This window comes from Arachis ipaensis, chromosome B1, assembly GCF_059453495.1.
Source record: "Arachis ipaensis isolate K30076 ecotype BB chromosome B1, ASM5945349v1, whole genome shotgun sequence".
In the NCBI taxonomy this organism is placed as follows: domain Eukaryota; kingdom Viridiplantae; phylum Streptophyta; class Magnoliopsida; order Fabales; family Fabaceae; genus Arachis; species Arachis ipaensis.
This window is the reverse complement of record NC_142436.1, coordinates 13,486,197-13,502,166: the sequence shown is the minus strand read 5'-3', so window position 1 is coordinate 13,502,166 and position 15,970 is coordinate 13,486,197. Positions and strand designations below refer to the sequence as shown.

The 15,970-nt window shown below is 37.6% G+C and overlaps 1 protein-coding gene across 12 annotated transcripts; it reads right to left on the bottom strand.

Moving 5' to 3' along the window:
* Positions 1-890: 890 nt before the first annotated feature.
* LOC107625311 (uncharacterized) lies at positions 891-7,468 on the bottom strand. Of its 12 annotated transcripts, none has more exons than XM_088501044.1 (9): positions 6,878-7,425; positions 5,815-5,860; positions 5,347-5,474; positions 3,975-4,973; positions 3,739-3,852; positions 2,808-2,990; positions 2,462-2,679; positions 1,931-2,273; positions 891-1,037 (listed from the first exon to the last, which is right to left on the bottom strand). In XM_088501044.1, exons 4-9 carry the CDS (start codon positions 4,878-4,880, stop codon positions 1,029-1,031), a joined length of 1,773 nt encoding a protein of 590 aa, XP_088357170.1. In that variant the 5' UTR covers positions 4,881-4,973; positions 5,347-5,474; positions 5,815-5,860; positions 6,878-7,425; the 3' UTR covers positions 891-1,028. The 12 variants fall into 12 exon arrangements, with proteins under 12 accessions (XP_088357170.1, XP_088357168.1, XP_088357175.1 ...); XM_088501042.1 differs by having other exon boundaries at positions 6,970-7,425; XM_088501049.1 differs by having other exon boundaries at positions 3,975-4,932; positions 6,970-7,417.
* Positions 7,469-15,970: the final 8,502 nt, after the last annotated feature.

The following is a 15,970-nucleotide window of genomic DNA, read 5'->3' as shown; positions in this document are numbered from 1 at the left end:
GTTTCTTGTGGTTTCTGGTTTCTGATTTCTTGTGGTTTCTTGTGGTTTCTGGTTTCTTGTTGTTCTGATGATGATGATGATGATGATGATGATGATGATGATGACCATGATGATAATGGTGGTGGTGGTGGTGGTGGGTTCTTGTTCATCCTGTACTTCTTTTTTAAAATTTTTTAATTTATGTTGTTGTTAATTTTGGATCTGAAATTATAGTTAATGATTGATGAATTGTTTAATTTGAAATTTTTGTTGATTTGATTTTGATTGTTGCTGTTGGTGTTGGTGGATTGTTGGTGGTTATGGTGTAGCAATGGTGATGATGATGATAATGAAGAGGGTTGATGATAATACAGAGGGTAGTGGTGAAGGGGGAAAAATTTTTTAATTTTTGTATAAGGGTAAAATTGTCCGAAAAATTTTATTTATGGACAAAAGGACGATTTTATAACGTTTTGTAACGTTGGGGATGATTTTAATAACAAAAAAAGGTTGGGGACGATTTTGATTTTCACCCCAGACCTTAGGGACGATTTCAGTACTTAACCTTTATCTTAATGATATTGATTCATCACCATCCAAAAGACCAAAACATTAGTCTTCTGTGTACTTCCAAAAGAAAAATACTAGGAAACTTCAAATAGTTATTGTTATTATTGCTGCTGCTGCTGCTTGGTGCCACAGCCAAAGCAGAAGAATGTTGACCGTTGTGCCCAAACAGAGGTTCACAACCAAAACCGCCACAAAAACCCGATGTTGCAAAAAATACTAATTCCAATATATTTGATCAAATGCAAAAGCACCATAGCAGTGGATTCTATACCTATATTGCTTTCATTGAATTAAACATGATATTATATAAGACGACCAAATTTTGATATCTAACTTAAGACTTTTTGCTTCTAAAAATCTCAAATGTGATATTTTATGCAATTGAAAATTAGTGGAATATACATTTTATGCCCCTTAAAGAATCTATTTGTAATGAGATGAATTTCCCAAAAAAAATACTAGGGAAGGATGTATGATACTTAGAGCACCTACAATGGTGAGTTCCTCTTTCACTTTTTTCTGACACATAGGAACTCTAACCATTGGAGGAGAGAAGAAATGAGTTCCCGCACGGGTCTCAAGGTGAGGGAGTCCCTCTAAACAGGGACTCAAGTTAACCAATAATAACTTGCCATTTGGCAAGTTATTTTAAAAAAATAATAATATAAAATCTGAAATAATTAAATAATTATATTAAATAATGAAATAATAATTAAATTAGTAATAATTATAATAAAAATTATATTAAATAATTATAATTTTATTTAATTAATAATTTATATTAATTATTTAAAAAATAATTAATTAGATTAAATAATTAAATTTTTATTTAATTAATGATTTATATTAATTATTTATTTCATAATTAATATTAAATATTATTTATATTATTATATTAAATTATAATTAATTAAATTTACTTATAAAAAAAATAAATTTAATTTTTACACCTTACAAAATAATTCTTAGTTGAGTGAGTTATTTTTATTTTTAAAATTTAAAATACTAACGATATTATTAAAATTAGCAATTGTAAACACAAAACTATAAATTACTGTAATCCCGAATTATATATTGTGTATTATTATTATATATGAATTTATTTAATATTAATATCTTTTAATAGTGAATTATTTTTAAATTTATAAATTTAAATAATATTATTAAAAAATTAATTACATTAATTTTAAGTATTTTAATTAATTAATTAAGTGAGACCACAACAGAGATTAAAGTTAGTTCCTCTTAATGGAGAAGAGAGAGATGCTTTGAGTTCCTATTTACCGTTTATGACGCAAAAGCTGATGTGGAGTTACTTTTTATGACAGGTGGGCCATAAATAGGGACTGAGATGAGTTCCCTGGAGATGGTCTTACAACACATTCTCAGAAGAGAGAGGAGGGTCAAGCATCCCTCCAAGACCCACACCCATAAATTCTGCAGCGAATTCCTCATCATTTTTTCCCAGCATATCCTTTAAGCTACATTCAATATGCTTTCCTTTGAGTACAAAGTATCTTGGCTTTATCTTCTTTTCTAATGAATAGCTAAAATACCGAGGGTAATCAACAACTTCTCGTACCGGCCTCTCCATCGACTTCACTAAGAATTCTATTTTTGGCCTAAGAACCTCCTCTATACTGTACCCGAAGAGCGGAGAAAACGTGCGCACCATAAACCCAATCTCTTTCTCCGAAAGTCCTAACTTCATCAGGTACATCAGCCTGCAGAACATCACAGATGAACTTATGAAAATATAGAGAATGTGGGAGGTATATAATTATGATACTATAGAACAACATTAAACAATGAGAGCAACAACTAATTTTTTTTCAACTAGGTAGGATCAACTATATGCGGATCATAAAATGGAACAACAATCGACAAAAGACTAAATTGATGAGGACAATACCGATGTAGTATGGTTTTATCAGTGTCCGTTACAAGTAATTCCGGATACTTTCTAATTACCCCAGGAAGATATGCTTCCGAAACGCCAACCCCAGAAAGGAATTCAATCTTCTTCTTAAGAGTTTTATTGATGCTGGCAGCGAAAATTTCTGGGCAGCGAGAAAGAATTCTCCCAACAATTTCTCTATCCAAGCCCATATTTTCAAAGAACAGAACAACCTGCAAACAACATGGAACACAAGCTTCTTAACTGGAAAAAAAATGAAGCATTTTGAATCAGTAAGAAACAAAACTAAAGAACAGTGACATGCATATAGCATGCGTGACTGTAGAAAAAAGAGAAATACCTGTAGAAAATCTCTGGGCTTCTGCAATAGTAGCTGCGGGCTTCTAGCAATAACCCTATCTAACTTATTTCCCTTAACTCCAAGATCAGCCAACTGATCCAGCATCGACTTCAGCTTGCCAGTTGAACAACCCAACAGGTATGGTTGGCCTCTGATTGAAGAGTCAATACATATCTTTCTAACCTTTAGTGAAGCATTCTTTTTGTTACTAGTCTAGTATTTCAACAAATAACTTTTCTAGTCATTCTAATCAAATATATCCACCTCAAGTACCTACTAACTCATCCATAAAACAAGTATCACCAGCATCCATGGATACAAGCACATAGGCATTCAACAAATTCAATTCATAGTAAGGCATGAAAAGGATCAAGCACCAGCCAAAATCATGTGGATATGACATACTGCTAAAAAACTCCACACAATCTGATATAATTATGAAGATCCTAAAGAAACAACTACACAAAATTAAATCTGGTAAGTACTAATTAATTTTATAATTAGTTTTTGAAAAAGTTCTTACCATATTTACTTGAATTAATCATACCACCAGCAACTTGTAAAATCCTAAAAGGTCAGATATTAGTTAACTTGATGCCTAAAACTTTCACCTAAAACACTCCAATAGCACATCATACTAGAGTGTATGCCAACTAGGAATTTTGACAGCATTGACATGGTTGTGATTTATGATGCTAAGAAAGGATATTTAACTTGTAAAGTACAATGCAACGGGTTTATTTCAGTTTGGTATCTTACTCAATTTAAATTTTTTTGTCTCGCTATAGACTATAGAGTATGTTTAGGGAAACGCCACTTCAAACTAAAGTCCTATTTGATTTGAGTAATATTAGCTCAACTTACAAAAAGATAAAGTCACAATGCATATAATATCAATAGGCAGAGAAGCATTGGCGTTACAAAATGATACCTTCTCAGAAAGAAAAAATCCATGAACCTCCTCATAGTTCTCTTGAATGCTTGTAGATAGAACCCAAGGATATCTGATCAACAACTTGATATAATCTTTATCCACCACATGAATCTGTAAAAGCATATATTATAGCAATTAAAACTTGGTGGAAAGTAGTCATGGTGCCAAAAGAGGATGGAAGGAAAGGAATAGACTCGAGAAAGAACGAATAAACAACATGGATGGGAGGATACCTGTTTCAAGGCGAGGAGTCTAGCTTTAAGGAGTTGAATATTCCAGAACAGAATAGGCGGAAAAGAGAGTATTATGGTTGTGATATGAACTCTGGGGACTCCAATATTGTGGAGAAAATCGATGATAGGAACGATGTGGTTATCAAGTGAGAGTGAAAGTAAACGAGGAAAGGAATCAATCAAATGGCGGAAGGCAGTGTCTTTGTCAGAGAGCAAGACATTTAAGCCTCCACGCCTGGCTTCAAGCTTCTCAAAGAAGGAGAGAGTATGCTGTAGATCATCGTCGATTGGAATGGACAGGTGGAGCATCATGCGACGAATGTTGTTGATGAGGAGGTGATCAGCTTGATGAGAAAAGAAGAGATCCTTGATGGATGCAACCTTGTGCATGAGGGATGGGAGGTTCTGAGAGGAGAGATATCTAGCAAGAGTGATAGATGAAGAAAGAGTGAAGCCGAGACTCTCAAAGTAAGGGAGTTTTCCATTGTCACCTTTGAGGGAGGCAATGTGAAGAAGCTTTTCCTTGAAGCCCAAGGAGGCCGAATCAGAATTCCACATGGAGTGTTGGTCCAAATCTCTGACACTCTCCACCAACATGTTGGAGTAAGAGGGTGACTTGGATGCGATGGATAAGGACTCCTCCTCTGACACCCCTAATCCTTGAAGGAAAGTTGACACGGCTATACCTGCTTCCTTAAGTTCCCACTCAGAGGCAGAACCACAACAACAACAAATGCTGCTGCCTCGTCTTGACCCTGGTCGTCTTCTCCTTTCTAATCGAAAGTGAAAAGTAGGTGTACGTCTACATGCATTGCTCGACAGCAGAAGAAAATGATGAGGCAGGTGAAGCTCAGGCAAGAGAAAGGAGGCTGTGTGAATATGGGGAGGCCACAACTGAGACAACATGCTCACATCAATTTCAAGTTCATCAAAGCAGCATCTCTAGTCTGCACGGCAACTTGCAGGTCCAAAGAAAAATGAGGCACACCACAGACGTCTCTGATAATTGCAATTCAGGAGGAGGAAATCATGATTTAAGGACCTATGACTTTCTCTAGTAATATTGTCATTTGTCATAGTCACAAGTCTAAGTAAATTTAGTCGAATATAAGCATTCTAAATCAACAATTTCACCACAAAGCACATAGTAAATTAAAATAGTAGTACAGGTTACAACAAATGCATTCAAATCCTTAACTTAACTCTAATCATCCACAATTAAAATTCTTAATTTAACAGCCAAAATCATCAACAATATCAAGTTACTAACAACAAACTTGGTAACAACCATAAACAATTCAAACAGACTAACAGGGTAACTCAATTGTGAGAACTGAAAAAGATGTGATGGAGAAGGAGAGTGGAGACGTACACGAAGCAGCGACGGGCCAAGAGCAGAGCTGTAGAGTGATGTCACGAAGTGCTGCTCAAAATCGGCGAATGAAGGGGCAGAAGCAGCAAAGCAAGAAGTTGAGATCCATAAATCCCAATTTCATGTACCTTGGAAGAAGATGGGAGAGTGAAGAAGATGAGGAATTCATCGAACCGCTTTATTTATTGGTTCACTGGTTCAATCAGTTCAACCCTGGTTCAACCGAAAAAACCGTTTTATAATAAACACTTGATTCTATAAAAATTCAATGAATAAAGCAACTAGTTCTAAACACTCTTCTACTGCATTTTGTTACTTCAAAAGGGGATCATAAACAACTAGTTCTATGAATAAACAAACTACAATGATATGCAATGCCAAAAATAGGCCAATGATGAAATAATAAAGGGTTTCTCTCTTCAATTCTATGTTCAAGCTTGTAGCAGACCAGAATCAACAGAGTAATACCGTTAAAATAGTCCTCCTTCTTAATTCTTATATACCTCAGAATTTCCTACAAATTGAACACAACACAAAGCCTTAAAATAAAAACAAAACAGCACTCAGAAGTCAATCACCTCTTCCAAACACAGCCTTAAAACAAAACAAAACAACATTTAGAGTATGAGCATTGATCACAAAAAATTGATTTCTGAAATGAAACAAAACAAAAACAGCAGAACAACATTCAGAGTTTGAACATTGATCACAAAAAATTGATTTCTAAAACAAAACAAACACAGTAAAACCAGCAGAACAGCATTCAGAGTTTGAGCATTGATCACCAAAAAATTGATTTCTGAAACAAAACAAACAATCAAGAAAACAATGAAAACACATTTTTTTCCTTCAGAAGAAGAAAACAATGAAAACATGAAGCATATAATAAATCAATGATCACCAATATCCAGCAATAATCTCAAAGACAACAATAAATAGTTAAATACACAACAACAATTTAGCAAATAAACAAGAACAAGACCTAAATAGAAAATCCAACAAATTAAATCCTAGCAACCTAACAATTTAGCAAATTAAAACAACAGCAGCCCAACAATTTAGCAAATTATCAACTTAACAAGTTCAAGAACAGAAAATCACAACAAAAACAAAAAAAAAAATAAAAATAACAGAAGAACAACTGAACAACAACATAAGAACAATTAGCAAATTAACAAGTTCACAATAACAGTTAAAATTTACTAGAAGAACACTAATGCAAGTGGAATCATCATGCTAATAGTTTTCTGCAAAGATGCTATTTGTGCAGCTAAAATTTCCTAATTACTAAGATCCAATTATTCTAATTTCACATGCAATCAACTTACAAAGTTTCTAAAAGCTAGAAATTATAAAACCAACCATAAATATGGTTAAAGCATTTCATCAAACATGTTGAGTGCCGTAAAATTAAAACGAAATAAGAGAATTCAAAATTTAACATCAATGTGATAGAGAAGAGAACATAACTATTGTATACTTTAATTCAGTCTGAAAAAAAATCCAAACCACTACCAAATCAAATAGTTACTTATTGTAATAGAAATCAGAAGTTGCAGAGTTTGAAGCAGAGTATTGGTGTTGTGTGAGTGTATTGTCTGGTGGCGAGTTTAGGGAACTCACGACGGCGACAAAAGAGAGCAGTTCAACGGCTAGGTGGAGTGCGCGGGTTGGTCACAGAGTTTGAAGCAGAGCAACGTGGCTTCCAGACGAACGCGAATGCGATCCCGAACGGTGAACGGCGAGTGAACGCGAACGGTGAACGCCGAGCGAACGTGAACGGCGAAGAACGCGAACGAAGACGACGGCTGAACAAAGACGCGAACGTGAACGGTAAACAAATGGCGGCGGAAGCGCGGTTGAGCAGACAAAGACGACGGACGCCGAGCTGGAGGAAGCAGCTGCGATCGGTTACAGCGAACAGGGGTTGAAGACTTGGAGCACGAGGGAAGCTAGATAGACGGACGGACGGCGAACTTTGAGTGCGACGGACGGCGGCAGTATGCCACTCCTTGCAGCGGTGGCGTAGGCTTACAGTGCTATGGTTTTTGGGCTGAGTTATGAAAGAAAGGAAGGGAGAAAGGGAGAAAGAAATGAAGGAGCTTCCGTTTATGTGTAAACCGGCGGGTCCGGGTTCGACCGTCCGGTTTTCAACCGATTCAACGGTTTTCACCAATTTTTTATTAACAGTTTTACATACCTAACCAAACCGTTAATGTTGTCAGTTCGCTGTTGGACCGATTTGACCGACGATCCAATCCGATTTTCAAAATCATGTGAGGAATTGATTACACTAACCGGATTTTTTTTTCTTTTTGTCATTGGGTCTGACCGAAACAGCCCAATTTTCTTGAATTGGTCCAAACTGACCGGAGCGAAAATGAGAATCCATTTCCTTTTTTTATTTTTCTATATGTTAGACCAATATTTTTGTTAACCCCAAAAAAAAAAAAAAAAGAGAAGATAATAATTTTCTTGAATACATTCTTATTATAAATTATTTAATGTTTAACGGTAAATGGTAACAAATTTCCATGATGAGATTAACATATCATCAGATTTTAAAAATAAAATATTGTGAAATAAATTTTCGAAAAATACCTCAAATATTTTATTTATAATTATTAATTATAGAACTACTTCGTTAAAAAAACATTTTAAAAGATAATATTTAAATTAAGTAAATTAGTAAAAATAATAGAGTATATAATTTTTCTTCGATTGTCACATTAAAAATAGTAGTTGCTTTTGTATTTATTAGTATTATTATTATCATCATATATAAAAACAAATTTTACACTTTATATAATAACAATTTTAATACTTTAATCTAATAATTATATTAATATCTTAAAAAATAAAAAAGACAACATAATCGACATGATCATGTTATCAGGGGTGGGCGGGTATGATAGGAACGTAGGGTAAAGTTTGGAGCCAACTCTAATCTTATCCGTGGATTGAGAATATCCCAACCCTAACCTATCCGTTCTTAATCCGTGGATATTCGACCCTACCAGTGGATTATAAAAAAGATGCAATATTATTATATAACTTGATAATTTAAAATAGAACTGACTTTTATGTAAAAAAATATATATTAAATTATTAATTAATAATTTTTTTTATTGACTAAGAATCTTTTACATTTAGTAAAAAGTCTTTGCTTCAATATCTCTTTCGAAACATGTTTTTATACCTTCCGTGCGTGTCAGAGAAACAATGTTTTCTGGTACTTATTGTGATCAACTTCTTGTATGTTCTCATTCAATATATACTTCGATGAAATGTTTCCTTTTAATCTTCTGACTGGTCTGAAATTTGTTATACATGCCCAATCTGTAAATCTCAAACATATTTTTAAGGCTCAAATTAAAGTCTGTAATTAATATTGTTTATAAATTGATGGGTCACTGTTGAGTTTTTTTTTTTTTTTTAAGTTAAAACGATGCATTGCGATCAGTTTACTTTATATAGGTGCTACACATTTTTCCTCTTGAGATATAAAAAGATCAACCATATTTTTTAGTTATAATTGGTTAAAACTTTGTTTAACTTCCCTTTACTAATCTGGTTGCAGCTGTTTTGAAAAATGAAGTTGCCTGGTTTGATGATACTAGCAACACAAGTTCTATGCTTTCATCATGTTTAGTTACCTAAATTCTTGTAACTGCTATGAGTTTGCAGTCTAAGCCATCTACGTAGAGTTTTTGATAGTGTCATTGAGAATATGCATTTGCATTGAGAATATGGTGTAATTGTGTCTGTAATGGGCTTTATAGACAATAGAATGAATTCTTTCAATTTTTTTTAATAAGTAATGGAGTAAAGTATGATCTTTTACTATTAGTTTTATAAGTGAGATTTACAGAAAATATGAAAAAGAAAATATTGAAGAGTTAAAAATAACACTTTACTCCCTTAAAGCATAAATTCACCTGCAGTCGACTTCATATGAAGTTGTTTTTGGATTGCTGACACGTATTATCATTTGGTTTGAAAAAGATTGGTTTATTTTATACAAATAGTTTAATTAAAAAAATCAATTTAAATTAGACCAAATAGTTACTTTTACTCTCTTCTTCTTTTTCATTTTGTTCTTAAAATTCGTTCTCTTCTAATTTTTTAGAACTGATATCAAACTTTCAAGTGTGTATGTTCGTCTTATTTATATTTCTTAATCAAATTTATTATTTCAAATGTATTTTTTAATTAATGTTTTTATTCTGACGTTCGACAGTTTGTTAAACGCTGAAGAGACATACACGTTTAAAATGAATAGCCTACTCTAGATATTCCACAGTGTATGGAGGTGGGATGAATCAGAGAGAAGTGAATCGCGCAGGGTGTGGTTAGAGTGTTTTGGGGTGCCGCTACATGCTTGGTCAGTAGATACGTTCAAGAGGTTAGGAGGTCTATGGGGGGAGGTGATTGGGTGCGATAAAGTGACGGAATCGTGCTCCTCGTTCAGTGTAGGCCGTGTTCTTATTGATACCTGTGCTATGGATGTGATCAATGAATGAGTTCATATCACTATAGGTACCAGTGGATTTGACGTATTAGTAAAAGAGGAGGGACGAGAAGTTTATAGTTTGCAATGTAATGTGGATAATGTGACAGATGGTATTGCTATACGGAATCACTTGAAGAATCAAACTACAAAGGTATGTGACGGTGAAGCTACAACGTCTACAGGGCCAACAAAGTTGGTAGACTATGGTGATCAGGCAGCGATAATTGCTACATAAGTGCGACGGGAGGTGGTTGAAGATGATGGTAGATTCGTAAATTCAGACTCGATTTTGAACGAGTGGAGTTATGACAATTCAAGCCGCTATCAACAGAAACTGATAACGTATCACCCAATTGATGATGGTAATAATAATTACTTGGCAGATTTGGCGAGATATGATTACAGCAACGAAGTGGATTCAGAGACTACCATTCCTTGGAGCTATAATGGTAACCATAATGGGATGGGAAAGGTGCTAAAATGTGATATATATAATAAGGCGGGTTGGGCCAGCAATGCTAACAACTATAGTAGGTGTGCTATGGGCCAAGAGGGCCTTCGAACTGGTTCTAAGGTGAAGGAGCGCGCTGTTGAGGTCTTTCCTGGGTTGGATCTGCGTGTGCTGGGTCGAGTCAGCGGACAATATAGGGAAGGAACCGGGTCTGGCAATGACTCGCGGCTGCCAGGGATTCCTTGCGCATTGGGGGGCGATGGCGCTACGGCTTGCGAGGTCCTCTGCGTTGGAGGCAGCCAACACGATCAACTGAATAGTGATGACTCGCATCAGGGGCTCTGCTTGGTGGATGCTGTCTCGACGCGGGGAGTACGTGCAGCCCATGGAGAAGCTCGACCTGCGCATGCCGATGGAGGCAGCTCGAAGCGGCCTTTAATTATTAACGAAGCCATTCATCGGTCGGTTGTTGGTGGGCGGTGGGAAATCGGAGCTGTCGGTGACAGGAAACATGACAGCAGAAGCCAAGCGATGGTAGCGGGAGACAAAATAAGTAAAAAACAAGCAGCAAGGGCTGCTGGGCCTGAGATGTGGGATGAAGGACTACTAAGGGTTGAGGCTGTGAATGAAGGGGTGGACACCGAACTAGATAATGGTACTAATTCTGGAATTCGTTGTGGAGATAAGGAAGAATTAGCTAATAAAGGTCTTGGAATCGGCTCCTTGGGGGACAGAAAGCCCTCGGATCAGTATGATGGTCAGGGTGCTGGGGACGGACAGGACCACCGACGACAAGAAGAGCGTGACCATTATGACGACGGCAGTAGCACAGAGTATCCAAGACTGGATGGGAATTAGCCAAAGAATCAGAAGCCATGCTGTATAATGAAGAAGATGACATTATGGCTATCCTCCAAGAACAGAATGAAGAAACTGCTCAAAAGAGAAGACTGAAAAAACAGAAGGCTAAAGCAAGACAGAGTAGGCCCAAAATTCACAAAAAGGTGTGTAATAATATTTTGAAATGATTTTGAGTTTTTGGAATGTTAGGGGATTAAGGGGCGATGGGAAGTTGAAGATGGTGAAGGACTTAAAGAGAAAATATAGGTTGAATGTGTTAGGCCTGGTAGAGACTAAAAAACAAATAGTGACCAGATTTGATGTCTTAAAAATTTGGGAGATTGGTGCGGGGTGGGAATATGTGGGGTCTGATGGTGCGTCTGGTGGATTGTTGTTAGTATAGGATGATGGGTTCTTTAATATGAGAAATGGTTATAAAGGGGAGAGGTGGTTGTGCGTTGAAGGGATATTGTTGGAAAATAGTGTTAACTGTGCTTTCTTCTTGGTTTATGGCTCGCATTCAAGTGATGAAAAACTTATTGTGTGGGAGGAATTGAGCTACATAGCCGGTTCGTGTCAGGGTCCCTGTTGCTTCTTGGGGGACTTTAACGAGATTCTACAGATGGAGGAAAGGCGAGGCAATGATAGGCTACCTCTATCGGCAGAAGACTTCAAGGATTGGATACATGACATAGGCCTGGTGGACCTGCCGCTGACTGACTGTAGGTTTACATGGCTTAGAGGGCGATCTTGTAGCCGTATTGATAGAGCTCTGGTTAGTCTGGAATGGCTTGAGGCGTTCCCTGAGTCTCGCTTAAGAGGGGGGCCACGGGCTTGTCAGATCACTGTCCTATTATATTGGAGGATAAGAGGCCAAGGGACGGTTCGAGACCGTTTCGAAGTCTAGATTCACGGTTCACGCATGAAGGATTTCTGAGGATGGTCAAAGAGGAATGGAGAAAACTGGGAGAGATACAATTCACTGAGAAATTGAAGGCATTGACGGGTCTTTTGGGAAGATGGCATAGAGCTAATTTTGGGGACATGGACAAGAAAATTATGAAGTTTGAGAAAGAGATCAAGAAGTTAGATGACATGGTGGGTAACGGAGTTTATGATGGAACGGTGGAGGCAAGAAGAAAAGCATTAGTTGTGTGCTGTGAGAAATGGTATGTGAGGAAAGACTTACATTGGAAGCAGATGTCGAGGTTTAGGCATGCGAGGGACATGGATAAAAATACAAGATACTTCCACAATTTAGCTTCTGCAAGAAGGAGGAATAATAGGATTAATGCTCTGGTCATTAATGGACGTTTGATAAAGAATCAAGTTAGGATCAAGATAGCCATCAACGAGTTCTACAAAAATTTATATCATCAAGAGAAGTCTCCTTTGGTGGGATTCAGGGATGGTCTGGTGGATGTGATCAGTGAGGAGGATGCTAAGGCTTTAGAGGTACTACTGACAGCTCAGGAGGTTAGAGAGGCAGTGTGGGATTGTGAATCATCCAAGGTTCCAGGATGCGATGGCTACAACATGAACTTCATAAAGAAGTGCTGGGGTAAAATTGGCAATGAATTTAGGGCAGCAGTATTGAATTTCTTCCAACATTTAAAGCTACCGGCAGATGCTAATGTTACGTGGGTGGCGCTAGCTCCCAAGTTTACTGGTGCTAAGGAAATCAAAGACCTGCGACCAATTAGCATGGTGGGTGACAAACCCCAATTTGAGGATTTATCTTGTGCTGATTTCAGGGGTTTTATCAATGATTCCACACACTTTCTATAGGAAAATACAAGATTTTGCATTCCTTTCCTAGTTGCGCCTCATGAATGAAAACATGCTTATTTCGCACTAAAATAGATACATTTCTAATCTTCTCTTGATGCCATTCGATGCCGTGACTTGTGTGTTAAGTGGTTTCAGGATATAGAGTAGGAATGGACCGAAAAAGAAGAAGGAAGACGGGTACAAAGGAAGGAAGCATGAGGATTAAGCTTTGGAGATTTCCACATGGGCGCGTGCGCGCACCTTGCGTGCCCGCGCGAATAGGGCAACGTGGAGCCACAGCCAAGAGCCGGCTTGAGAAGCGGCTAAGCCAGGAGCTTCATGGGCGCGCACGCGTACATCACGCCTCCGCGCACATTACAAGACGTCTCAACGGCGCGTGCGCGCCGATTTGCGAATATGATTTTTTAAGAAGTCACGTGACTTAGGCGTGGAGGCAGTTAAGGATCCCACTCTTGGAGAAACACCTTGGCGGGAAAAGCTTAAGAAGACCAAAGGAACAAGGGTTAGGGACACTTTGAGTTCATTTCTTCTAGATCTAGATATTTTCTTTTTTTTTTTTTGGGGAGAAGAGGGAGTTAGTTACACTTTTTGGGAGAAGAAGAGGGAGATTCCAAGCTTCACTAGGGTTCATCCTCATCAAATTTCTGAATTTTCAATGACTTTTTGGTGAGATCCATTACAATTCTCACTCCACTTTGTTCATGTCATAGATTTTCTTCTCCAATTTCAAGTAGTAGATACAATTGATCAATTCTCATAGATCTAGAATTCAACTTTGTAATTTTGGATTTCATCTCTATTTTGGATTTTCATTGCTACTCTTTGAGACTTGTTGTTAGATCTTTGTGTTGCAATACTTTCAATTTGACTTTTCTTCTCATTTTACTATGACTTTCCTTCTTGCTCATCACATGTTTGATAAAATGACAACACTAGCTATGGAGTAGAATTCTCACACTTGGCATAGGGTTTGGTCTTGGGAAGAAGTTGAATAGTTGTGTCAATAGTTGATTTGGAATTAGGGATTGCTAGTTGGCTTGGAGTGCACTAAAGCTAGATTCCCATAAGGAGAAGCTAGGACTTGTGACTCAAGTTGATTACTTTCATTTGACCTCCCTCTATACCTAGGGGATAACTAAATGAAGCAAGGCCTAATTGTTATCAACATTGAATGGACTATAAGGATAGAATTTCCAATGCCAACCCTAAGCCAAGTCTTTTGATAATTGATTGTTCGTTTCTCATTACCTTGCTAAAACCTTCAAAGAATTCCAACAACGCTTACTAAATCAATAAGATGTACACTTTGGCAATTCCAAGGGAGAACGACTCGGGAGACTAGTACTCTCGGATATAGATTGTAGATTTGTTTGATAAAGGATTTTGCGTCGGTTTAGACTATACTACGATTGATCATTTGATAATTTCTATACCGAAAAAAATTCATTTGTCAAAATGGCGCCGTTGCCGGGGAAGTTGCTTAGTGTGCCATGTTATTGTTTTGGATTAAGCATGTATATATGTACATAGTTGCACTTCATTGTAAATTGCTCAATTGACTAACTCCTCGTCGTTACAATGAATTCCATTTCTCCTTCATTGCATGACGCGTTCACAACCGAATCCGAGCTTAGCCCCTTTTGATCCGGAAATAGAACGAACCTTGTTTCATATTAGACAAGCTCGGAGGCGGCTAATTTGGAAAAGGTGAAGAGGTTTTCACCACCTCAACCACCTTACTACAAGTGAACATTGAACCGTCACTCAAAGAAGGCATTAATCATACTCCTACCAAACTCACTAACAATTCTTCTTTTGTTTTAGGTACTAATACCATGGACGCTCCAAGGAGAGTTACCATCAAGGAAGCGGGTGCACCGGATTATGTCCTTCAACCCCTTCATGTAACTCACCCTAATTTGAATGCGAACTTTGAATTGAAGACCGCTTTGATCAACCTCCTACCCAAGTTTCACGGACTTCCCGCACAAGACCCTATTCGACATCTCAAGGACTTCCATCGCATATGCTCGACTACTAGACGGGAAGGGTCCGATGAAGTTGCTATATGGTTGTTTGCTTTCCCTTTCTCTCTAGTGAAGTTACCTCCGACTGGGACCTACTTAGAAGGGGGTTCTTGGATAAATTCTTACCCCCGGAAAAGATGGATAGGCTAAGGAAGGAAATGTCTTGTATTGTGCAAGGTGAGACGGAACCACTCTATGAGTATTGGGAACGGTTTCGCAAACTACTAGATGCATGCCCTAATCACATGCTCGACACTCAAGTATTGCTTGGATACATATGTCAAGGGATGCGAGAGCAAGATAGAACCCTCTTGGACACTTCTAGCAATGGTTCTTTGTCCAAATATAAAACCGCGGAGGAGGCATGGCAACTTATTATTGACTTAGCCGAATCCAATCAACATATGAGGCGAAGAGTCAACCGTCCAAGGACCGTGAACAAAGTATCAACTAGTAGTGAAGCCACCGCTCTAACTCAATCCTTGAATGAAATGACATCCGTCTTGAGGCAACTCCAATTGAACCAACAACAACCACAACAACCTCAATCATATCAACAACACCCTCCACCACCTCAACAACACAACCAACAATTGGTCCCTCAAAGAGTATGTGGCATTTGCTCTTGCTACTCTCACTACACGGATGAGTGCCCAAACCTCCAAGAAGACAACACTTTGGCGGCCACCCATAATTTCTATGACCGCCCTAATCAAGGGTACTACCAAGGAGGTAATCCTAACCAAGGACACCCTTATCAAGGAGGAGGCTACAACCAAGGAAGTGGACACAATAATCAAAATTGGAAAGACAATCACCAACAAGGGAATAGGGACAACAACAACAATGGAGGAGGTCAAAGATGGAATAACAACTCGCAAAATTTCTCACAAAATCGACCATACAACTCACAAAATCAACCATACAATCAACAAAACCCACAAAGAAACTACCAAACATATCAACCACCACATCAAAGACCACCACCCAACCAATCACAAA

Coding starts and splice junctions, on each gene's coding strand:
- LOC107625311 (XM_088501043.1), bottom strand. CDS start 4,880: ATGTTGTCTCAGTTGTGGCCTCCCCATATTCACACAGCCTCCTTTCTC. Junction 2,991..3,738: donor GATTTTTTCTTTCTGAGAAG/GTATCATTTTGT, acceptor GCTTCACTAAAG/GTTAGAAAGATATGTATTGA. Junction 2,680..2,807: donor AGCCCAGAGATTTTCTACAG/GTATTTCTCTTT, acceptor TGTTGTTTGCAG/GTTGTTCTGTTCTTTGAAAA.